This window comes from Nansenia antarctica, assembly GCF_963989245.1.
Source record: "Nansenia antarctica genome assembly, chromosome: 2".
Lineage (NCBI taxonomy): Eukaryota > Metazoa > Chordata > Actinopteri > Argentiniformes > Microstomatidae > Nansenia > Nansenia antarctica.
In genome coordinates this window covers 50197351-50219349 of record NC_137675.1, presented here as the reverse complement: position 1 = coordinate 50219349, position 21999 = coordinate 50197351, and the positions used below count along the sequence as shown (strand labels likewise).

General features: G+C 46.2%; 2 protein-coding genes across 2 annotated transcripts in view; one reads left to right on the top strand and one right to left on the bottom strand.

Annotated features, from left to right (window-relative positions):
• Nucleotides 1–649: 649 nt before the first annotated feature.
• On the top strand, nucleotides 650–8271 carry LOC308150233 (separin-like; the record flags this gene model as incomplete). The annotated part of the gene is made up of 12 exons (XM_080523086.1): nucleotides 650–808; nucleotides 989–1094; nucleotides 1198–1322; nucleotides 1880–2073; nucleotides 2733–2975; nucleotides 3090–3234; nucleotides 3358–3517; nucleotides 4728–4870; nucleotides 6250–6375; nucleotides 6831–7005; nucleotides 7612–7716; nucleotides 8144–8271. The coding sequence occupies 12 exons, from the start codon at nucleotides 650–652 to the stop codon at nucleotides 8269–8271; spliced, it is 1809 nt and encodes a 602-aa protein (XP_080379212.1).
• Nucleotides 8272–19174: 10903 nt separating this feature from the next.
• rtbdn (retbindin) overlaps nucleotides 19175–21999 on the bottom strand; it is a gene marked incomplete at its 3' end in the record, with an annotated part of 9573 nt that continues 6748 nt past the window's right edge. The window contains exon 6 of the mRNA XM_080524064.1: nucleotides 19175–19528. Coding sequence (XP_080380190.1) covers nucleotides 19175–19528 — 354 coding nt within the window. The remainder of the gene's footprint in view (nucleotides 19529–21999) is intronic.

Here is a 21999-nt window from a genome sequence, read left to right as displayed (position 1 = left end):
GTTCGGCTGTCTCTTCCTGAGTTTCCTGCAGCTGTGGCAGGTGGCGACGAAGAGGCTGAGTGCCCGTTTTGGCACGGGGGTCCTCTCCTACTTCCTCTTCCTCAGGATCCTCCTCCTCTTGAACATCCTCCTCTTCCTCATCAATGGTTTGTTGGTGGTCATCCCCCAGGCCGTCAACCCTCCTGACCGTGTTCCCAGTGACAGCACTTTCACTGGGCTGGAGCTGCTCACTGGGACGGTAAGAAGGGAGTTAAAGTCTGCACAACACAATTTCACATGAATATACAGTAATGCATTGTTTAAGTTGTTTCATGTTGCTTTCTCAACACTCAACACTCCCACCTCTGCTCCCTCTCAGGGTTTCCTCTCTGACAGTGTGATGTTTTACGGCTACTACACCAACTCCACCATCAACAAGAATTGTAAACCTGCTCTGACCAGTGATGCCTCCGACCCGGTCTGTGACCCTCAGGTGTCGTCATATAACATCCCCCTGGCCTAACTCTTAACCATCGGCATAGCCTTCTTCAGCAACTGCATCATCCTCGTCTTCAGGTCGAATGGCCACCTCTCTTCTGGAGAATCAGATCTATTCATCAAAAATGGGATCTTATTTTAACAACTTTTAACTGTATTGTTCTCTCTCAGCATGTCCAAGTCCTTTGGGAGGAGTTTCCGCATGTTCAAGTCTCGTGGAAACTTGGCTACCAAGTTGGTGCCGCTGCCCGAGAGCCAAATTCAGAAGCAGCTGTGTTTCAGCATGTACCGGAGCTTTGTGTTTGCCTATGAGAGCCTGTTTGCTTCGAAGGTAAGAAGGCTCCCAGCTCTCACCCAAATTAGTTTTTATCCTCTTTGGAATTCTACTTCAGTTCAGGCCATTGGATCATGGCCCTAGTTTATAAAGTTGTTGGTAATTGTTTAGTCAGCATTCACATTTATTTGAGCTCAAATTGTTAATTTCAATGAAAATGCTGTTGTTTTGTTTCAGCTGGAGAAGAGGGAGACACTAGACAGAGTACTGCTGTGTTGCAATGCCACGAAGATGATGACTGAAGTCCGCAAACTGCCCAGTGACGACATGCTCGTCCAAGCAGGTAACTGACCGATTGTGGCATCTCATTTAATCTGGTTCAGCCCCAGCATGTTAATACCAGATGGCTGATGTGTCTGTGTGTGTGTCTGCCGTCCTCTCTATAGTCACAACAGTGAATAGGCTGGCATGTGCTCTTTACAACCGCCGGCTGTACGACCAGGCCTTCACTCTGTTGAAGATCGTGTGCCAGGACCTACGGAAGAACTGCCCTGCCTCTCTGTCTGATAAGGTGATACCTACCCCCTTTAAACATGTTCATTTGTTAGTAGATTATCTTCATTTTTTATATATATATATATATATATATATATATATATATATATATATATATATGTTTTTAGGGCATTTCTGCTTTATTGGGATAGAGATTGACAGGAAAGATGGGTTGGAGAGAGGAGGGATGACATGCAGGATAGGTCGATGGCCAGAATCGAACCAGGGACCCTGCGATTACGCTGCATGCACCTTAGTGAGCTACTACACTGCTTAGGCGTCTCTAAACATGTTAATTTGTTAGTAGATTTGAGTGGATGCCTCATTTCCGTGGGTGGATAGGTTTCGATGTGAAAGTCATTGATACTTTGGGAAAGAGCTACTGTACATGAATTCAATCGGATGTTGTTTTTTTGTTGTTGTATTGTTTGTTTTTTTAAATATGTTTTTTGGGCATTTCTGCTTTAATGGGATAGACAGTAGAGATTGACAGGGAGAGAGAGAGCATATCAGAGAGAGGCGCCCCTCCATTCAGATATTGTTCATCAACACATTTGGTGTGTCTTTCTCCAGTTGAGCTGGGCCTTCATGATGGCGGTGCAGAGCTCTCGCAGGAGCGGTCAGCTGGAGCGTGCCTTGGACTGGGTCATCCTGTGGCTGCAGGCCCTGGGTGACCGGGTCACGGGTCACATGACGGAGCCCGTCTCTCTGTGGGTCAAAATCAAGGTGGATGCCGTTCAGGCCGGTCAGGAGGACACACGCCTCAGGTATTGGTTACTAGTAGGGATCCACTGTTCACAAGGCTTCTGTTGTTGTCAAGTGTCTGTGTGTTGTCAAGGAGGTACATTTTTCATCTTGTCTCCTTTATTCTTCTCTTGAGTTTCTATTAATGACTTGAACTGTTTGTGGTTGTAACTTGCCCTGTGGTGTTCGCTTAAATACTTCATCATCCCTCCAGTACTTCTAAATTCCTCCTCCAGTAAAGGTTATATTTTTACTGGAGCGGCTGTGGCGCAGGAGGTAGGTTGGCAGATCGGCGGTTCGAGCCCCGGCTGGCCACATGTCGAAGTGTCCTTGGGCAAGACACTGAACCCCAAATTGCTCCCAGTGAGCGGGCGGGCGCCTTGCATGGTAGCTTACCGCCATTGGTGTGTGAATGCGTGTGTGAATGGGTGAATGAGAGGCCGTTGTAAAGCGCTTTGGATAAAGGCGCTATATAAGTGCAGTCCATTTACCATTTAATGTTACGCATACAGAGCGACTGATTGGAGTAACCCTCCCCTGTCATGTTGTTGAACATTCTTTCGTTTTTGTTACTTAACGTTGACATTTGTATCTGAATGCCAATGTTGAGGAACCAAAGCCAGAAGAATTTTACTCTTGTGTACTTGTACATTGAGATGTAATAAAAGCCATTCTGAATCAGGACTCTGCGCGACGGTTTTGGGTGTAACGTCCCAGACGAGGGCGTGATGCTCTGTCTCCTCGAGGAGGTGCTACGCGTCTACAGGGAGGTGTCAGGAGACACCACCAAGGAGCGCTACAACACACTCTGTGACCTGCTGGACATCTGCCACGAGAGCAGCTCCCACACACACCTGCGTGCTGTCTACCTGTGTGAGATGGCCGAGGTGGTGTGTTTCCAGGACTTCAGCGAACAGACAGACTGGTAGGATTTACCTTGAACTGTAGAGTGAACGATTTACAGAACACACAAACATGGCCCACGTAAGTGCCTTCTTTTTATATAAAAAAAAATAAATAATTCTTTGCAACTGTGCAGCTCGGCAGTTGATTTTACCCAAGAGGCCCTGCGCTTGCTGGAGGAGGAGCAAGAGACCAGTAAGAATGCTGATAGGCTCAAGGATGACAAGGCCCACGCCTCTTTGTGGCTCTACATCTGCACCCTGGATAAGACCCTACAGGAGGTCGGTGCTCCCTAGTTTGAGTATCAGGAGTTGAACATTTTCCCCTTTTCCTTCTTTATGTGTCTTTATGGACATTTAAGCCTTAAAACTGACCGTTGGGATTTCTTCCTGGCCCTTTTCTAGGCCATCGAGACAGAGAAGAAGTTGCAGGATGTGAGTGAGCGGGCCGGGGGCGACGCCGTTCCTGTGAGCAGCAACGACCTGGACTACGAGGACAAGCAGAAGCAGCAGGACAGTCACCTGGTGTACGAGGGGCTCGGCTTCGACTTGGCGGCAGAGAGCAGTAAAGAATTACATTTACATCTTTGGCATTTAGCAGACGTCTTATTCCAAAGCGACTTACAACAAATGCATTCGACTGACTATGTGAGTCATCTATCCACCAGTCATAGCAGGAACAAGTAATCTATGTTCAGGCCTGGAGCCATTGGCAGTCGGCTAGAAGAAGTGATTTTTTGGGGGGACATAGGAGAAACAGTATGGGGGCGGGTAGTAGATGTCTCAGGAGAAACAGTATGGTGGGGGGTAGTAGATGTCTCAGGAGAAACAGTATGGTGGGGGGTAGTAGATGTCTCAGGAGAAACAGTATGGTGGGGGGTAGTAGATGTCTCAGGAGGGACAGTATGTTGGGGGGTAGTAGATGTCTCAGGAGGGACAGTATGGTGGGGGGTAGTAGATGTCTCAGGAGAAACAGTATGGTGGGGGGTAGTAGATGTCTCAGGAGAAACAGTATGGTGGGGGGTAGTAGATGTCTCAGGAGGGACAGTATGGGCGGGTAGTAGATCTCTCCGGGGGGACAGTTTTTTTTAATATCGATTTTTTATTCTTTTCTTTACACATAAGTACATACAATGCAAGCATATCACATTATTCGAAGACAAATTATAGTCTAAGTACCTTCTTTCAAAGACATTTTTGAAAAGGGGTGTAATAATTGTACAGGTTCAGACTAGTAAGTTATTACCAATAGTTATAGTAATAATCATGTAGTAGCGAAAAGATAATAAATAAATAAGGTTTGCGGGGTAAAGACAGTGTCCGGGGGGACAGTTAAGGTGTAGCCTGAAGAGATGGGTCTAGTCTCTGGCGGAAGATGGGGAGGAATCCTGTAACAGCATCAGCCTTGTGTGTGTCAGACCTCAGTTAGGATGTCTGTCAGCCTGTTGTTTACAGGGGTGGCCAGCCCTGGTCCTGGTAGACCATCGTATTTCAAAACGTTTAATCTAGATCTGGACAATGCAAGTTTTTGCTATCCAGGATCAGATCTATCTGGCCGATTTTGAGTAGTACAGGGGGGGGGAAATCAGCCAGCTTGATCTGATCTTGGTTAGCAAAAAATAATCTGGATCATTCTGATTCTCCAGATTTGAAAAATTTGAAATACTCGACCCTGAAGATTCAAATAATCACCTCATCGCCGCCTCCCCGGTTAGAATCCACCAGACCTGGGTTGACCTGGGTTGACCTGGGTGTTTGTCTGTCTGTCTCCTCAGAGCTGAGCCAGCCTCTGGACAGGGCGCTGAGAGAGTGGTCCTCTCTGCTGCAGAAGCGTAAAGATCTGCCTTCAGTCAGGAACCCCAAACAGACCTGTTCCTCCATCGCCCTCACCGCTGATCTCTACAAACTCATGGGCAAGGTAAGAGACTTATCAGTTAGTGTTAGTCTTCAACTGCCCTTTGGCACATTCAGATCTGAAAGGGATCTGATAGTTTTGAGCAGAAGGGTTTATGGCTCCATCTAGCCTTTTGACGGGTAGGGGTTATGAAGGCAAAGGCACATTTATTTGTATACCACATAATCATACAAATTAATCTAGACTCGTAATGCTTTACAAAAAACATGAGCTAACATAATTAAAACGTGAAAAAAAGTTCAGCTTTAAAACGATTCATAAAAAACAAATCAATCGGTTAAAAAAGCCTTGCTTAACTCTTTAAAAAATACACTCAATTAAAAGCCGAACAGAACATAAAAGTCTTCAGCATATTTTTAAAGGATATACAGTAGATCCAATGTGCGTTCGTTACTAGACTGCATCATGTCAACTCTTCACTTCACCTCTCCTCATCCTAGCCTCTGCAGGCTCTTGAGAGTTACCAGCTGGCCATCGGCCTCTCCCGTTGCCTTGGCGATGCCCAAGGCTGTGCCACCTCCCTGTGCCACTCTGCCAGACTGCTTCTCGACCTGGGTGACCCTGGACCAGCACAGGGAACTCACCTGCTGATAGGGTTGAGGCTTCACATAAGCTTCACAGACGCATGACATCTAAGGCCGCATCTACACTTGACACTTCAATCCAATCCTTTTGTCATCCGAACAGGATGATCACATACTACTTTATGATAACTGTACACAGGGCTCCCACGGGTCCTTGAAATCCTTGAAAGTTTGTGAATTTCAGAGAAAGAAAAATCAAGGCCTTAAAGGTTTTTGAAAATAGACATGGGTCATTGAAAGTGCTTGAATTTCTCTCAAAAAAATTACTTTACACATATTTCACAATATATTGTTTTGCTGTGCTGGGGTAGAGAAGGTTAGTTAGAGAATCTAGTGTTCAAGCCTCTACATTCAAAAGCCTCTCTTTTTAATTGTTGTCTGTGAGCGGATAGTTCCTTCCTATTATATAAATTCTCATCTAGATCTGTCTCAAACTATGCCGTGTTGGGTCCTTGAATTTGAGGAAATTGAGTCTTGAAAGTCCTTGAAAGGTGCTTGAATTTGATGTTTCAGAAGGTGTGGGAACCCTGTGTACAGGTCTAGATGATGCACATGAGTCGCATTGTGTTGACATTGTGGCCCGATTGTGTTTTGGCATCCGGCTGACCACCATTTTTTGTGTTTGTAATACCAGGTGAGGACACATGTTGTGATCTGATCGTCATGTTTGTATATCAGAAGTCTGGTTTTAAATGTCAAGTGTAGACGAGGCCTAAACAAACGGGTGAAACCCTATTCAGCTACATCACGTAGGCTAAATGTTGTGTTTTATCTTGACCTTTTGATTGGCTGTTTCAGAGCCAACTGGAGGAAGCAGAGCAGTGTCTGACCTCTGACTCCATCAGCTCCACCACTGAGGGACCCTCTTCTCTCTCTATGACGGCCAAACTGCTGAGGGCTCAGCTCTGTTACAGCACAGGACAGGTAACACACACACACACACACACACACACAAGCTTGTGACAGTGATACACACTCGCACAGACAGACACAACAGAGGAAGCTCACTAGGCCGTAGCAGATTGACTGACATTTTTCGTCATTTAGACGCTTTTATTCAAATCAGTTCATTTTATCTCCAATTACAGGGACATTCTCCCTGGAGTAATTTAGGGCTAAGTGCCTTACTCAAGGCCACACTAGAGAGTGGTGTTCCCAGGTGGGATTGGAACTCATGACCTTCTGATCACCAGTCCAACTCACTATCCACTAGGTCAGGCCAACGCTAGCCGATGTCGGTACCACCCAATATAAACGACAAAGGGATCGTACAAGTAGCCATTGCTCTCTCACCCTCACCATCTCTTGTTTCCTTTTCTCCTCCTCCTCCTCCTCCTCCTCCTCCTCTCAAACTCTCCTGTACCTCTTCATGTCTCCAGGTGGAGCTTGGGGTGCCTTACCTGTGTGAGGTGCTGAATGAGTTGGGCCGAGAGCAGAGGTACTCTACGAGCTGGTACCTGCATCGTGCCCGAACCCTCCAGACCAGCCGTGCCTACTTGAGTCTGGACACGGGCACGCTGCCACAAGGCCTACAGCAACAGATCACCCAGCATGGTCAGCAGCACCCTAGATTTCAAATTGTATTTGTATTTCTATAATAATAAAAAAACTGCTTTATTGGGATAGAGACGGTAGAGATTGACAGGAAAGATGGGTGAGAGAGAAGAGGGGTGACATGCAGGATATGTCGACGGTCGGAATCGAACCAGGGACCCTGCGATTACACGGCTGACGCCTTAGTGTGCTACGCCACCAAGCGGCCCTTTACGTTTACATCTGAACCGTTTAGCAGACGCTTTTATACCAAAACAGCTTATAATTAAACATTACAGGGACAGTCTCCCTGGAGTAATTTAGGGCTAAGTGCCATACTCAAGGGCACACTAGTGGTGGTGTTCCCAGGTGGGATTTTAATAATACTATCTACATGTATAGTATCATATCTGTATTTAGCTTGCAGGGTGGCCCCATTACTAATGGTCATTAGTGATCATATGCCGTCTGTTGCTTTAAATCTATGATGATATGATGATATGACAGGTATGAGAATGAGGTGTTTTGGTTGCATTGCTGTTTTGATTGTGTGTGTGTGTGTGTGTGTGTGTGTGTGTGTGCGTGTGTGTGTGTGTGTGTGTGTGTGTGTGTGTGTGTGTGCTCCAGGACTGAAGACTGCAGACACTGCCCTCACTGAGAGTCTGAAGCTGCTCGCCAGTCTGCTGGTGGCGCTGGTGAACTGTAACATCGAAGCACGCTTCGTTAACCAAGGTAGGGCCGGGCTGGCATACTGTCCACCACACGTACTGTAGTTCATAGACTGCGGCATCGACTGGCTAAGTAGTCTCATGAAGCTTCATTGACCATGGTTTGGGTGTTCCCCCCACTCCACGTAGAATACGTGTCTATAAACCTCTTGAATGTGGCTCAAGGGAAATCCTCACTCTTGTACCCCATTTTTTAAACAGTGGTAAGATGTGCCTACCTTTTATACGATACTCCTTTAGGCCCGTCCGTCTGCAAGTCGTGCTGAGGTTAATTTGGTTGTCAGTCTGTTCTATTGACCTGCTCCCTCTGCCCACCCCCCACCCCCCCCGGTGATAACCTGGTGTTGTGTGTCAGTGTTCCCTCTGACCTCTGACCCCCCCAGGACAGACTGTTGTGTGTCAGTCTGTCCCTCTGACCCCCTCCCCTGCAGGTGAGAACCTGCTGTTGAAGTGGCTGGTGCTGTCAGAGCTGCTGAGCTACTCGCTGGAGATGGTGGCTGTGAGGAGCAGCACCGGGGCCGTACATGAGGCTTGCGGCCGTGCCCGCGGCGAACATTGACCGTTGGCCCGCGGCACACTCAGCGCCGCCGAGTTGCATACATAGATGGGTAACCTATATCTAATCGTGCACCCCGTGTTACGTGAAGAACAAGATACAGAGAACACCCCTACATATTCCAGAAGTTGGCGTGGCGTGGGCGTGGTGTGGGCGTGGTCTGACCCAACTACGGTGGGAATCGTTAGGACGCAACCGGGCCGCATTTGTATCCGAGCCGTGCCGTGCCGTACTTTGAGAAACGCTTCTCCATTATACTGAGCGACCCGGGAGCACTGTGCTTTTTTTGTTGGTGAACTACCGTAATAAGCCTAAAAGAGTTCAACTATTCAAAAAGTGCAACTTCTCTGCTTTCAGAAACTGTTTGAATAGTTTAGATTGGGCATATAGTTAAATGAATTACGGTAGTTTGAAGGAACGTTGTGGAATCCGCTGTAGACAGCTCCGGTTTCGGAGCAAGACTATCGGCATTAGTCAAATACATGCTCACATCAAGTCATCCGCTCACTGCTCTCCATCAAAAATGGCACATCCATCAATAATATTACACAATAACAACTGCTCTGATTAGATTGCTTAGATTGTTTAATACATCAACGGGGGGAAAAGTGAGATGAACTCGCGAGTATCATGCTTCCTCCATTGAACGGAAAGTCCTATCTATCCCATTCAAAGTGTTTTAGTCTTCCCCCTTTCCACTGGTAATAAGGAATTGGCAAGAATAGATCGATATTAATAGATCAACATAATGCAGCACTATCATGCACAGATCAGCCTTAAAACATGTAACGTTAGATTAGATATATAACGGTGCGACGTATTTCTGTGATTCGGTCGTAGGTACGAGGCTGCAGTAGTGAAATATATAGTTAAAAGTCCCAGTGCTGTTATCACATTATGATGCAAATGCAAGTACAATAGACCTTTTGGCTGCAGTCAACAAAACAGATGCAGAATGCCTATAGTCCAGTCAATCTAACTAAAAAAAAGGCCCAACCCAGGAGAAATTGCAATAGTAATGTTTCATAGTTTTTATTGTTCCTAATACCCTCCTGCATCATATACTAAAAGTCTTAATTAATTAATTTATTGGATCATACTTTTTTCAAGGTCAAAAGAGGTTAAACAATGTTTTTGAGTGACGCCATCTGGGTAAAATGGTGTTAATATTGGAGGGCCTATGTATACCTATCCAACATATTTGGTGTCTTTTCCTATGTTTTGGGGGTCAATCTTTCCAATAAAACACTTTTTCAGAGGATATTCTTAAGTCTTATACCTGTATTAGGGGTACAACTACCCCAACACCCACTTATTTGCCAAATGTGACGCCAGACAATATTTTCATCAATCAGTTGCCAACATACACTTTCAGTTTTTTACATATTCTGAAAATACAGATTGTAAGCTTTCAAATGATGTGTCACACATTGAAATCGGACAGAAATTGAAGACGACACGAGTATTTGAATGTTGGTGCACCTCAAACACAGAATGGGAGAAAAGTCACTGATGAAACCACAACAAACGCTGCTAGCTAGGCCTTGTCCACACTACACCGTTTTTTTTGTAACGCGTCCACACAATCACAGTTATAAAAAAACACCATCCACACAAAACCGTGTGTAAGTGTGTAGTGTAACCATGTAACCAATGTTGTATGTAGGCCTACACCTTTAAGTTTTTTTACTGAAAAGGCAGCTCAATTAATATTACCTTGTAAATAACAAGAGACTTTATTTTACATTTTTACATTTTTATTGTACAGTTTGTTTATGTTACTTTAAAAGAAGACTGCTGGTTCTAGCAGCATTCTCCGTTGCATATTCCGGTGCCTCTGTTGCTCCAGTAACTCGGCGATTAACTGGATTTTATTCTGCATACAAGAAACTACTCCTGTTAGCATGTTTAAAATCAGCAGGATCTTCCTTACGTCCATCTTAGCACATGTAGCCTCTTCTTCTTCTGCTTCTTCTTCTTTGTTTACAAGTAGCCTAATGCCTAATGCCTAATGGCGCATATATTCTGACGTCAAAGATGTCGCACAATTGACGTTCAAGCCGAAAACCCCGGTTTTCTCGTATACACCTCTCAGCTGAAACCGGAGTTTCTACAAAAGTTCACCCTGGCCGGAGTTCTCAAGAAAGCACGGTTTCAGTAACCGCGAACGCCGGGTGCGTGTGGATGGAAGGCAAAACCGGGTAGAAAAACGCCCGGTTTAAAAAAAAAAACGTTTGCTGCATTGAATTACAGGTTACTCTTCGCTAGCGGTTAGCTGACGTTTGCTAGCTAGCCACAGTGTGTGTACAGCTGTCACTGGTAAGTAGCCTAGTTCAAACAAAGGATTAGACATTCCTTTAATTCTACGACTCAATACAATAAAACACGTTTATAATTGTCAACAGTCTTCATTTTTGCTGCATTGAATTACAGGTTACTCGTCATGTTAGCTAGTGGTTAGCTGACATTTGCTAGCTAGCCACAGCTGGCAGGGTGATAGTGTTCGTTAGCAGAGCAAAATATATCAGAAGTTTAAATGAATGAATGAATGAATGAATGGTCTTTATTGTCATTGCTACAGTACAGGTACCAAACAACGAAATTTAGGAGGGGTGGCTCCCCTGGTGTTAGGAAAGAAGAAAAAAAAACTTTTAAAAAAAATCACAAGAAGGGAAGGAGCTGGTTTACATAAATAAAGGCTATGTACACTATCCACTATACTATACTGTACAGATAGACGACTAGGGTTGTCATATTGCACAATAGTGTTATTGCACATTTATTTAAAGTGTCGCAGTTTGCAGGCTTGAAATGTACATATTTGTGCCTCAGCACTACACCTGATTTTTTCAGTCCAGCAGCTGCCATCAATCCGTCCAGACTGTCCAGGGCCCAGAACCTAGGTCTTTGCTGTGTTCAGGGCCTGGACGGCCCTGTGGTAGAAGCTGTTCTTCAGTCTGTTTGTCCTTGCGGCCAAGGTCCTGAACCGCCTTTTCGAGGGCAGCTGGGTAAAGTGTTCGTACCCAGGGTGGGTTGGGTCCCTGGAGATCTTGGAGGCCTTCCTGAGACAGCGTGTGTTGTACAGCTCTTCCAGAGAGGGGAGGGGGGCGCCGGTGATCTTCTGTGCTGTTCTCACGACTCTCTGTAGCGCATTTCTCTCCGCGGTTGTGCAGCTGGAGAACCAGTTGCAGATGCCGTAGGTGAGGATGCTCTCCACTGCGCCGCGGTAGAAGGTCACCAGTATCTCCTGCTTGCTGTGTTCCTTCCTGAGGAATCTCAGGATGTATAGCCGCTGTTGTGCCTTCTTGATGGTGGCTTTTGTGTTGTCCTTCCAGGTCAGGTCATCCCGCATGTGCATCCCCAGGAATCGGAGGGTTGAGACTCTCTCCACGCTCTCTCCGTCGATGAGCAGGGGCTGGATCTCGGACTTTTTCCTCCTGAAGTCTACGATGATTTCCTGGGTCTTTGACTTGTTCAGCAGCAGGTTGTTAACCTTGCACAGCTTGCTCAGTTGCTCTACCTCATCCCTGTACGCCGCCTCGTCCCCCCCCGAGATGCATCCCACCACGGTGGTGTCGTCTGCAAACTTTACGATGGAGTTGCTGGGGTGGACGGGGGTGAAGTCGTAGGTGTAGAGGTTGTAGAGGATGGGGCTTAGCACGCAGCCCTGGGGGGACCCAGTGCTGAGTCTGAGGGCTGTGGAGGTGTGGGGGCCCATCCGCACCCTCTGGGGGCGGTCGGTCAGGAAGTCCTTGATCCATGCACATATAGAGTGTGATAGACCCAGGTCTAGTAGTTTGGTCACTAGCCTGTCTGGGAGGATGGTGTTGAAGGCGGAGCTGAAGTCCACAAAGAGCAGTCTCGCGTAGCTGTTTCCCCTCTCCAGGTGGGATAGAGTGGCGTGGAGAGTCGTCGCGATGGCGTCCTCTGTGGACCTGTGGGCTCTGTAGGCGAACTGGTATGGATCCAGGTTGGGCGGGAGGCGTGTGAGTATGTGGGCCCGGACTAGTTTCTCGAAGCACTTCATGATGATTGGTGTGAGTGCCACCGGGCGGTAGTCGTTTAGGCAGCTCACCGTGCTTTTCTTCGGGACTGGGATGATAGTTGAGGTTTTCAGGCAGGGTGGGATGGTGGCCTGGGACAGGGACTGGTTGAAGATGTTGGTGAAAACCCCGGCCAGCTGGTCGGCGCAATCCCTCAGCACCCGTCCCAGGACGCCATCCGGCCCCGAGGCTTTCCTGGGGTCCACCGCCTTCAGCACGCGTCTCACTTCATGCTCTGTGAGGGTGAGGCTGCTGAGAGCTGGAGAGAGTGGTGTTTGTGTTGTGGTTACCTCCGTTCGCCCCTCGTCGAACCGGGCGTAGAAGGTGTTCAGCTTTCCCGCCAGCAGGGGGTCGTCCTCTGCGGCTGTGAGCCTGTTGGCTCTGAAGTTTGTCATGTGCTGAACCCCCTGCCACATCTGCCTGGAGTCGTTGCTCAGGAAGCATTCCTCAATCTTCTCTCTGTGGTCTGCCTTGGCCGCTTTGATTCCGCGCTTTAGGTTAGCCCTGGTGGTGCTGTACAGCGGTGTGGTCTTCCCTGCGAAGAAGGCGTTGTCCCTCTCGTTGATCAGTTTTTGGACCTTCCCAGTCATCCATGGCTTCGTGTTGGGGTAGACCCGGACCCGTTTGTCCACGGTGACTGAGTTGGTGCAGTTCACTATGTGGTTCAGAACCGACGACGTGTACTGTTCCAGGTCCTCATGCTCATATTCCTGCCATGGGGTGTCATTTAGGCAGATCTGCAGTGGAGCGGACCCTTCTGGCCAGGTTCTGACAGTCTTAGTGGTGATGGGAGCACTTTTCCCCATGGTAGTGTATGCTGGGATCAGGAGGATTGACACATGGTCAGACATGCCTAGATGAGCTAGCGGACTAGCCTTGTAAGCACGTTTGATGTTGGTGTATACCTTGTCCAGTGTTAAAAGTGTGCCTTGTTTAATAACTTTGTTCCAGATGGAGACGGATGAGTGTGTATTCTGTGGGAACCAAACATCTGATGACGTGCCGACTGTCAAGTTAACCCAGAAGGGATGTGATGGTATTGTCAGAGCCAATGAACAATGCAACCGTAGTCCCTGGCCAAGTGGTTCATGTAGAATGCCGGAGGAAATTTACCAACCCACAGGACATAGAAAAACAGAAGAAACAGCAGCAAGATATTGAAGCAGGGGTAGTTGGTTGTAAGCGCAGATCATCTGGCCCCTCATTTTCATACAAAGATCACTGTTTGTTTTGTGGGGTGCATGACAGATATTCAGGCAAGTTAAAAGAGTTCAAACTGATTCCTGTCAGGACCAAAGACTTCCAGACCAAATTACTTGAATGTTGCACTAAGCGTTCGGACCATTGGTCTGATATAGTGAGAGGAAGATTGCTATATGTGAATGACCTTCACGCTGCTGACACAGTATACCACAAGTCTTGCAACGGCAGCTTCAGAACTGGAAGACAAGTGTTTTCAAGATGGCTCAAAAAGGCGTAAATCTGGGAGGCCCCGGTCCCTTTCTCGTGGTGATGCTTTTTTGAAAGTGGCAGACTATCTGCGCCATAGTGATGAGGAGCAGACGACAATAAATGACCTCATCATCAGGATGAAGGACTACTTAGGAGATGATGAGGACCCATACAGCTTTCGCCACATGAAAGAACAACTTCAGAGTCACTTTGGTTGTGACATTTTGCTCAGTGAGGTAAAAGGAAAACAGAATGTGGTGACATTCCGAAGGACGGCTTCAGCAATTCTCCATGACTTTTTTGAAGGATCCAAGAGCAATGATAATGACAAGGAGAGGCTTATTATGGCTGCAGCAGAAGTCTTGAAATCTGACATTAGGTCTGTTGTGCAGGGAAATAGTTCCTATCCAACAAGTCTAGAAATGTCATCAGTGATGAAGACACTGCTATATGTTCCACAGTCTCTGCAACTCTTCCTGCGCACACTATTTGTTGGGAAAGAAAAGGAATTAAAAGTTTGTTCCATCGGCCAAGCCATGATGCAAGCTACCAGACCAAGAGCTCTACTTCCACCACTTCAGCTTGGGGTTGGTGTACAAATGCATCACCACTTTGCATCAACATTTCTAGTTGACAGTCTGTATCACCTTGGGTTTGGCTGTTCATATCCAGAGGTACAGATGTATGAAAGAAGTGCTGCAGTAGCTGAGAAACGTGAGGTACGTGGACTCACACCTGGGCACTTCATACAATATGTTGCTGATAATGCTGACCATAATATCCGAACAATTGATGGCCATGGAACGTTCCAAATTCCAAATTCCCTGTTATAGAGGACCGTGACTCTAATATGACAACAACATGAAACAAGAATTTTTAGCCTGGCTTTATCCAATGTTCAGATTTCTGATCTTGAATGTTATGCAAATTAGCACATATTTCATTAGATAATGCCTAATTTGCATATTTAAACATAATATTTCAGAAAACTTGTAATACAAAAAATAGTAGTCTTAATGTAAGTGATTAACTGGGGAAGTTTCATGGTGATATCTATTAGTTAATTTTTTTATCCTATTAACTGGCTGTGTTGCGCCTGGCACAAAAAAACACATTTTCGACCCCTGAATTTACCTTGATCCAATAAATATTAAGACTAAGACTTTTAATATGTTATTTGGTTGTCCCTAGGGATCACAAAAAAACTTGAATGATTACTATTGCAATTTCCCCTGGGTTAAACCACAGATTGACTGGACTACTAATCCGATTTTTCAACGGACTATTGGGGGAGCAGAGTGCCAGGAGAGTAGGGAACGGCAAATGCAGGAATATACTGCACAACACTTTTGGAATGACTGATGATCTGATGATGTATAGAAGTAAGTTATGCCTGTGGTTGTATATAACAGTAGTTAGGCTAGGCGTATTGCGTACGGTTACAAGGTTACAATGTTGTGGTGTATAATAATCTCTTGTGTTGCTAGTTTTCCATGCATTTGACAAAGACAATGACAGCTACGTCAGTGTGAAAGAGTGGATAGAAGGACTGTCAGTCTTTTTGTAAATTCTCCTCACTTTCAGTAACCAGACAGTGGCGCTGTTGGCATGGTCATAGGCTCGAGGGATGGGTGAGGTTTCTAGACAGGTCTCCTAGCTTTAGCAAGCTAGTCCACTGGTCACAGTAACTACCAATAACGGAACAGGGTAAGTGATGCTAATGGAAGTCAACAATGTAGACAGAAAGAAGAAGTAGCTATGTCATGAGTCACCACCAATCACATTAATGTGAACACAGAGAGACAGAGGGACAGGGACCGAGAGGAGAGGGACAGAGAGAGGAGAGAGAGAGAGAGGGGGTGGGGGGGGGACAGACAGGGATAGAGCGTGAGAGAGAGAGAGAGAGAGATTACCTGTAGCCTAGAGCCTTAATTAGCACTTTAAAGGTAAATTGTCTGAACATATGAAGGTCAGTGTACCAGAGTACCACATTTGAATGCACCCATTGTCATATGATGCTGTATGTAAAGTTAGAATGTGAATGTATTGTATATAATGCATTTATGTGTGTGTGTGTGTGTGTGTGTGTGTGTGTGTGTGTGTGTGTGTGTGTGTGTGTGTGTGTGTGTGTGTGTGTGTGTGCGTGTGTGTGCGTGCATGCATGTTTCTCCAGCTCTGTGACTACCTCTGATGATGATGTTCAAAGTGAATCATCATCAGACATCTTCCGGCCAGCAGTTTATTATACAGTATAAATTGCAGCAGTCCCAACATGGGATGCTGTCTGTTCTTTTGGCAAGAAAATGTCAAGCGATACTTAAGTGCACACACACACACACACACACACACACACACAAAAAAACACACAGATGCACGCGCGCATGAGCACACACAGTCACACACTCACTCACTTTTATCAGACAGCTATTGCAGAGTAGCAGCTGCTGTTGCCCACCAATAATTGGAGTGGGAAATTGCTTTATTCCAAACTCCACATTGTCATTCTAAACGTATGGCAAGTCTCTTTTTTATTTTCTGGATTATAGGTTTGTGAGACCAGAGCGAAACTGTCAAGCTGACTTTTGTCTGTCTGTGTAAAGGAAAGGTCAACGATGAGTGGCAGGTCTCTGAAAGGGAAGACATGTCACAGCGTATCATCAGTAGACTGAGGTTGTGGGTGGGTGGGTGGGTGGGTGTGTGGAGGTGGGGGATGGAACCGTCACTCAGTGTTCCACGGTCGGAGGTGGACAGGCCCTGCGGACATGGCGGGTGATGTCATGTGATCGTCCCTGGAATACACAGTGTTCTTGGCCTGAGGTGAAAGGTCAAACTGTTCGACAGAGCTGCGAAGGGAGAACACTTAACGAGGGGAGCCTCGTTTTGAATTCCCAGCATGCGACCACTGCGTTCACTTAAAGCATAACTGATTATTATTTCTGAACATCGGTGCTATTCATGTTCGATTCGGAAGGCTGACTCTTGCTATTTGTGACACGGTCTGGTGAAAAGATCTGTTGGTCGGCAACCATCAAGTTGCGCAAATGACCAAAAAGCTTGTTTTTTGGAAAAGAAAATTGCTTTTGTTTTTTTGCATATTGCAAAGTATTACATAAGTATTGAAGAGCCCACTTAATATAACAACCAATAGTTTTAGATCTCTAAATACTTACTTAATAATTTGTGAATTGGATTCACTGTCTCGTCTGCCGTAGGTGTTCAAAAGCAAGGACTGTGTGATCAACTAATTATGTGTAGTTATGTGTTTTTAGCATGTTGATGTTCTATCAGCATGTTGTAATATGCTAAACATACAGTTAGGGTTAGGTGTGTTGTATATTTCTAACCTGTTGGCTACTAAAATGAAGAATAGTTATTGAGCAGGTTAAGACCATTTATTCAAAATACAAAAGTATACAGACATCAAAGCTGGACGCTGGTCTGGCAGAGAGAGAGAGAGAGGAGAGAGAGGGGGAGGGGGACAGAGAGGAGCTGCGTGGTCAGGCACAGAGAGAGAGAGAGGGCCTGAGAGGAGCGGCCTGAGAGAGAGCGAGAGAGAGAGAGCTGCTTGGTCAAGAGGTGGGAGAGAAGAGAGCGAGGGCCAGAGCCCACACCCTTACTTATAACCAAAGTCCAAATGCAGTCACAGCCAGTGGTCCTATCAGGTCAAGGGGGAGAGGCCAGGAGGTCATAAATACCTTGCCCTAACCCCACAGTCAGGAGACATTTCTTCATAGCAAACATATAGGCCCATTATTAAGTACAAATAAACTACAGGTGTTTGTAGCGAAGTTCTTTTTTAGCGCTAGCTATTAGCAGTTGTTTTGCCTGTGTTTTGATTCAGAGCATGTTTCTCCGCTACTTGGTTTGAGGTGGATTCAAATAAAAATAAAAAAACAGAAAAATGACCAAGAGGACTTGAGGACTTTAACATTTGTAATGTATTTTGCTCTGGGCAACAGACAACATAATCTACCAGATCTACAAATCTGTATCTACAACATACAGTAAAGCAGAGAAGAGTCGGTCATGACTTAGAAATCCTGTCTTTATTGAGGATGTCAAGAAAAAGAAGAGAACAGCACATCTGGCATGCTTGTCACATTCAGACAAGCAGGTTCCACTTTGGTCCTCTGTCATGTTCCGTTGATAGCTAAAAGAAACAGTACAGTAACTCTAACGCAACTTCCCGGCATTTTCCCGGAAAAAACAACAACAGCGCTTTCCGTAGACTTCTGACGCATTATGATCACTACTGTACCACAAAAGCCTAACTGACATGATGAGCGATGGTTATTATATATCAGTGATCTTATTTCTGTCCTGTGGGCAGATCATCTTTCTGGAAATTCAAAGAAAATGAAAAACAAAACATCCTCTTATCTAGTATACACTCGAGTATTACACAACACTTCTTTGCATCTTATGGGTGCAGGAAGGTAAGTGGCTTCACACAGCTTCAACCCACTGGTGTTTCTGCGCACCCGTCACCACCGGCAACGCCCAAACCCGCCGTACCTCCTCCACTATCAAACGGCTCATGACGAGAAGACGATACAGCACGCAATTCACAATATACTAACGTCTGCCAAAGCACGATGACAGATGACTAATGTACAAAGTATGCCTCTAGATGTTCTGGAAAAAACAGTCTAGGAGTCTAGGATGGACAGAGAGATGATATGGGATGTCTTATCGGTCTGTTGAGTGTCTAGCTCCTCCCTGCCTCGTCCTGGTAATGGAAATACTGGAATGTGTCCTATATAACCCAGTTTTTTTTTAGCAACACCTACCCAGTGGCAGTCTACGGCTGGGTAAACATGACTGTATATGATATGAGTAGGCCCCAGGCACCTCCCAAGATACTAGATACTGTATTCATGTAGCTTCTGCAGGATCGACTGTACTTATCTATGATGAGAACACTTGACGATGACTTGACTATTACATGTCAAACACGGAAAGGTCATGAACGATGACACCTGTTTATCGTTACGATAATGTCGCCCGTTAAGCGTCGCCTGGTCAATACACTGTTATATACACTATACACCGGTATACATTCTGATGTTAGTTAGCTGTACATTAGGATTGTCAGTACAGCTACAGTCAACCTCCGAGATGTTTATCATTCAATATTCAACCCACACAGTGTAGAGGCATGTTATTTGCTACAGTATGCGCGCTTATTGTGTCATGTCCGTTCGTCTCGTGTGGAAGTAATTACTTGAAAACATGGAGATTCTATCATCTGTATTTTGTTGGGTGGCTTATGAGGGTGGAGTATGGGAGGGAAGGTTAGCTAGAGGAGCGCGTTAGCGACCTGAGCGGGAGGACAAGCGTGACAGACTCTGACGTGAGACTCCAGGAGGGGTCCGGGCCAGGAGGTGAGTCCGCCCGGGGGGGGGTCGCTCTTACAACCCGCTCCCGCTGCCCTCCGCGTCTTCCACCAGGACGGAGCGCTTACGCTTCATCACCGAGTTGTCGCCGCCGCCGCTCCTCCGGGCCTGCGGGGGGAGCGTGGCGGGCTTGGGCTGCGTGTGGCAGGGCGCGCGGTACTGAGGCAGGCCGCTCTTGGTGGTGTCCAGCTCCTCCGGGTCCTCGTCCTGGGCCCTGAGGGCGGCGATCACCTCCCGGTCCGAGGGGCTGAGGGTGAGGCAGCCGCAGGGACGCCCGCCGTTGCCCTCCCCACGCTCCTCCTCGTCCTCCACCGTCATGAAGGCGTCGCCCCACAGGCTCTCACACAGGTCCCTGCCGTGCTGGTACATCTGTGGGAGGAACGGGCCGCAAGGGAATGGAGGTTTAATACAATGTGCATAAGGGGGAGATACTCTACAGCAGGGGTAGGCAACCTTTTTTATATGAAGTGCCATTTTTAAATGTTCTTGTTAGTCAGTGTGCCAACCACAATATCAACATTAATTATGACTCGACATCAAACCAAACCAAACAGACCAACAGATCTGCAATTTTATTCCACAACATGAACAACAATTTTCAGCAAAGAGCTATGTATGCAAAGCCATGTATGCTAAATAAACAGGCCTAACAGTCAACTAACTGAAACTTGAACAAAATTACCAACATAACATCTAAGACAACTAAAACGTTGTGATGCGTAGCACAACTTTAAGCAAATTGGTGCGCTCAATTTCTAACAAAGTTGGTAACTGCGCTCCCTATGGTTATCATTTTAATAAGTAGGCCTAACTGGATGGTGATTATACAAGGGTCTTACTTGTATGAATTATAATTTATATTTATATCATTATTTGGTTGTTACTTACATTTTATTCTTTCATTCCAACCACAACAACATTTTTTTTTTGTTAGCAAAGAGCTATGTATGCAAAGCCATGTAAACAGTCCTAACAATCAATGTGATCCCTGGCCCTGTTTTCCTTTACTCAACTCCATTATCTGGGGGTGGTACTTGGTCACTTTAAGTAACAGACAAGCTTCGGAGTGGTCAGTTGTCAGACGGCTGCGTGAGAGGCTCAGCACGCTCTTCATGTGTGAGAATATCTGCTCACACAGTGTGTCAGTGCAGATCGCTTAACTATGAAGTTAACAACCTTCACCACTGTAGCCATAACCTCATTAAGATCAGACGTTGACATCTTTGCACATAAGTTTTCTTGGTGTATGATGCAGTGGAGTTTCATAATGGGGTGACCAACTCGTTCCTCAATTAATGCAACCGCTCCCCTCTGTTTCCCGACCATGGCAGGGGCACCATCTGTTGTCACCGCAAAAATCCTGCTAATGTCAATCCCTCACTCCACAAAATGCTCGATAAGAACTTTGGCGATGTCCTCATCTTTTGTTGTTTCTGGCATTGGTTTTAGGCAGCAGAGCTCCTCCCTTACAGCAGAATCACAGTATCCTGCTATGACAGCCAGACGTGGCATGTCATTCACATCTACGCTCTCATCAAGTGCGAGGCTAAACACCGTCGCATCTTTCAAACCAGCGGTCTGCTGCGCTTTCACGTTTTCTGCCATTTCTCCTATTCTTCGTTCCACACTTCTGGCTGACACTGGGATGTCTTTTATTCTTGATTTTATTGTGTCTTTGTTTGATAAGCCTTCAAACAAAACATCTGAGCTACAGAGGAAAGCCTCCTTAACAGTAACACTTGTATCGAATCAATTTCAGAATTTTACTTTGAAAATTGGCGCCAGAATACAACTCTCGTGGAGTGGATGAGAGACTAGGGCTGCATTCGTAAATTCGCCCTGAGAGCGCCGGAGCGTCCCTGAGACTGCCTCTAGTCCAATCAAATTACTTGGTACCATTGTGACGTTGAACCCAGTGTGTGCGAATTTACGAACGCGGCCAAAAAACAAAAAAACATTCTCCCATTCTCGCACTTATTGCTTGCGTGCCACTGTTTAAGCTGTCGCGTGCCACTGCTGGCACGCGTGCCATAGGTTGCCGACCCCTGCTCTACAGCATACAGCAAAGCACACTGGTTCTGAGAGGAGCGAGGGAATTCGAAACTTCAAGCAGTGGAAAAGTACCAGGCAACAACTCACAATGACCTCACACGGCCCCCCTCTCTGTTCTCTGTCTGACCATATTGGCCGCCAGGCCAACACAACAGGCCAACAGGCACACACACACACACACACACACACACACAGACACACACATACACGTACGCGCGCATACACACACACACACACACACACATAAACACATACACACACTCTCACTCACACACACACACACACACACTCACACACACACACTCACACACACACACACACACACACACACACACATATACACATACACACACACACACTCTCTCACTTACACACACACACACACAGACAGACAAATATGAAATGACTGACTGCAGGTGTCCGGTGACATGAAATTCCAAACTAAGAATATCAACAGGAAAATGAGCGTTATCTGTCTATGCATGTTGCATAATGTACCCGGCACTCACACTGGAATCAGAAGTATTGATTCTACCAAGTCGTGCCGTTTCAGGATAACGCTGCTAGCCTCCAAAAAACAAACGCTCTCTTGCCAAGTGTGAGCAAGGGGCACCTGGGAGCGTAGGAAACAAGGTCATCTCTCCTGTCCAATTAAAAAACATCAAGTCAACTGAGAAGCGAAGCTAAAGCGAAGCGCTTTGTATGCATTTCTCCTACATTTCCTAGTCCAATTCCAACCACCGGGATTAGTCAACGTTTCTCCGGAACGGTGTAGAAACCCTCATTAG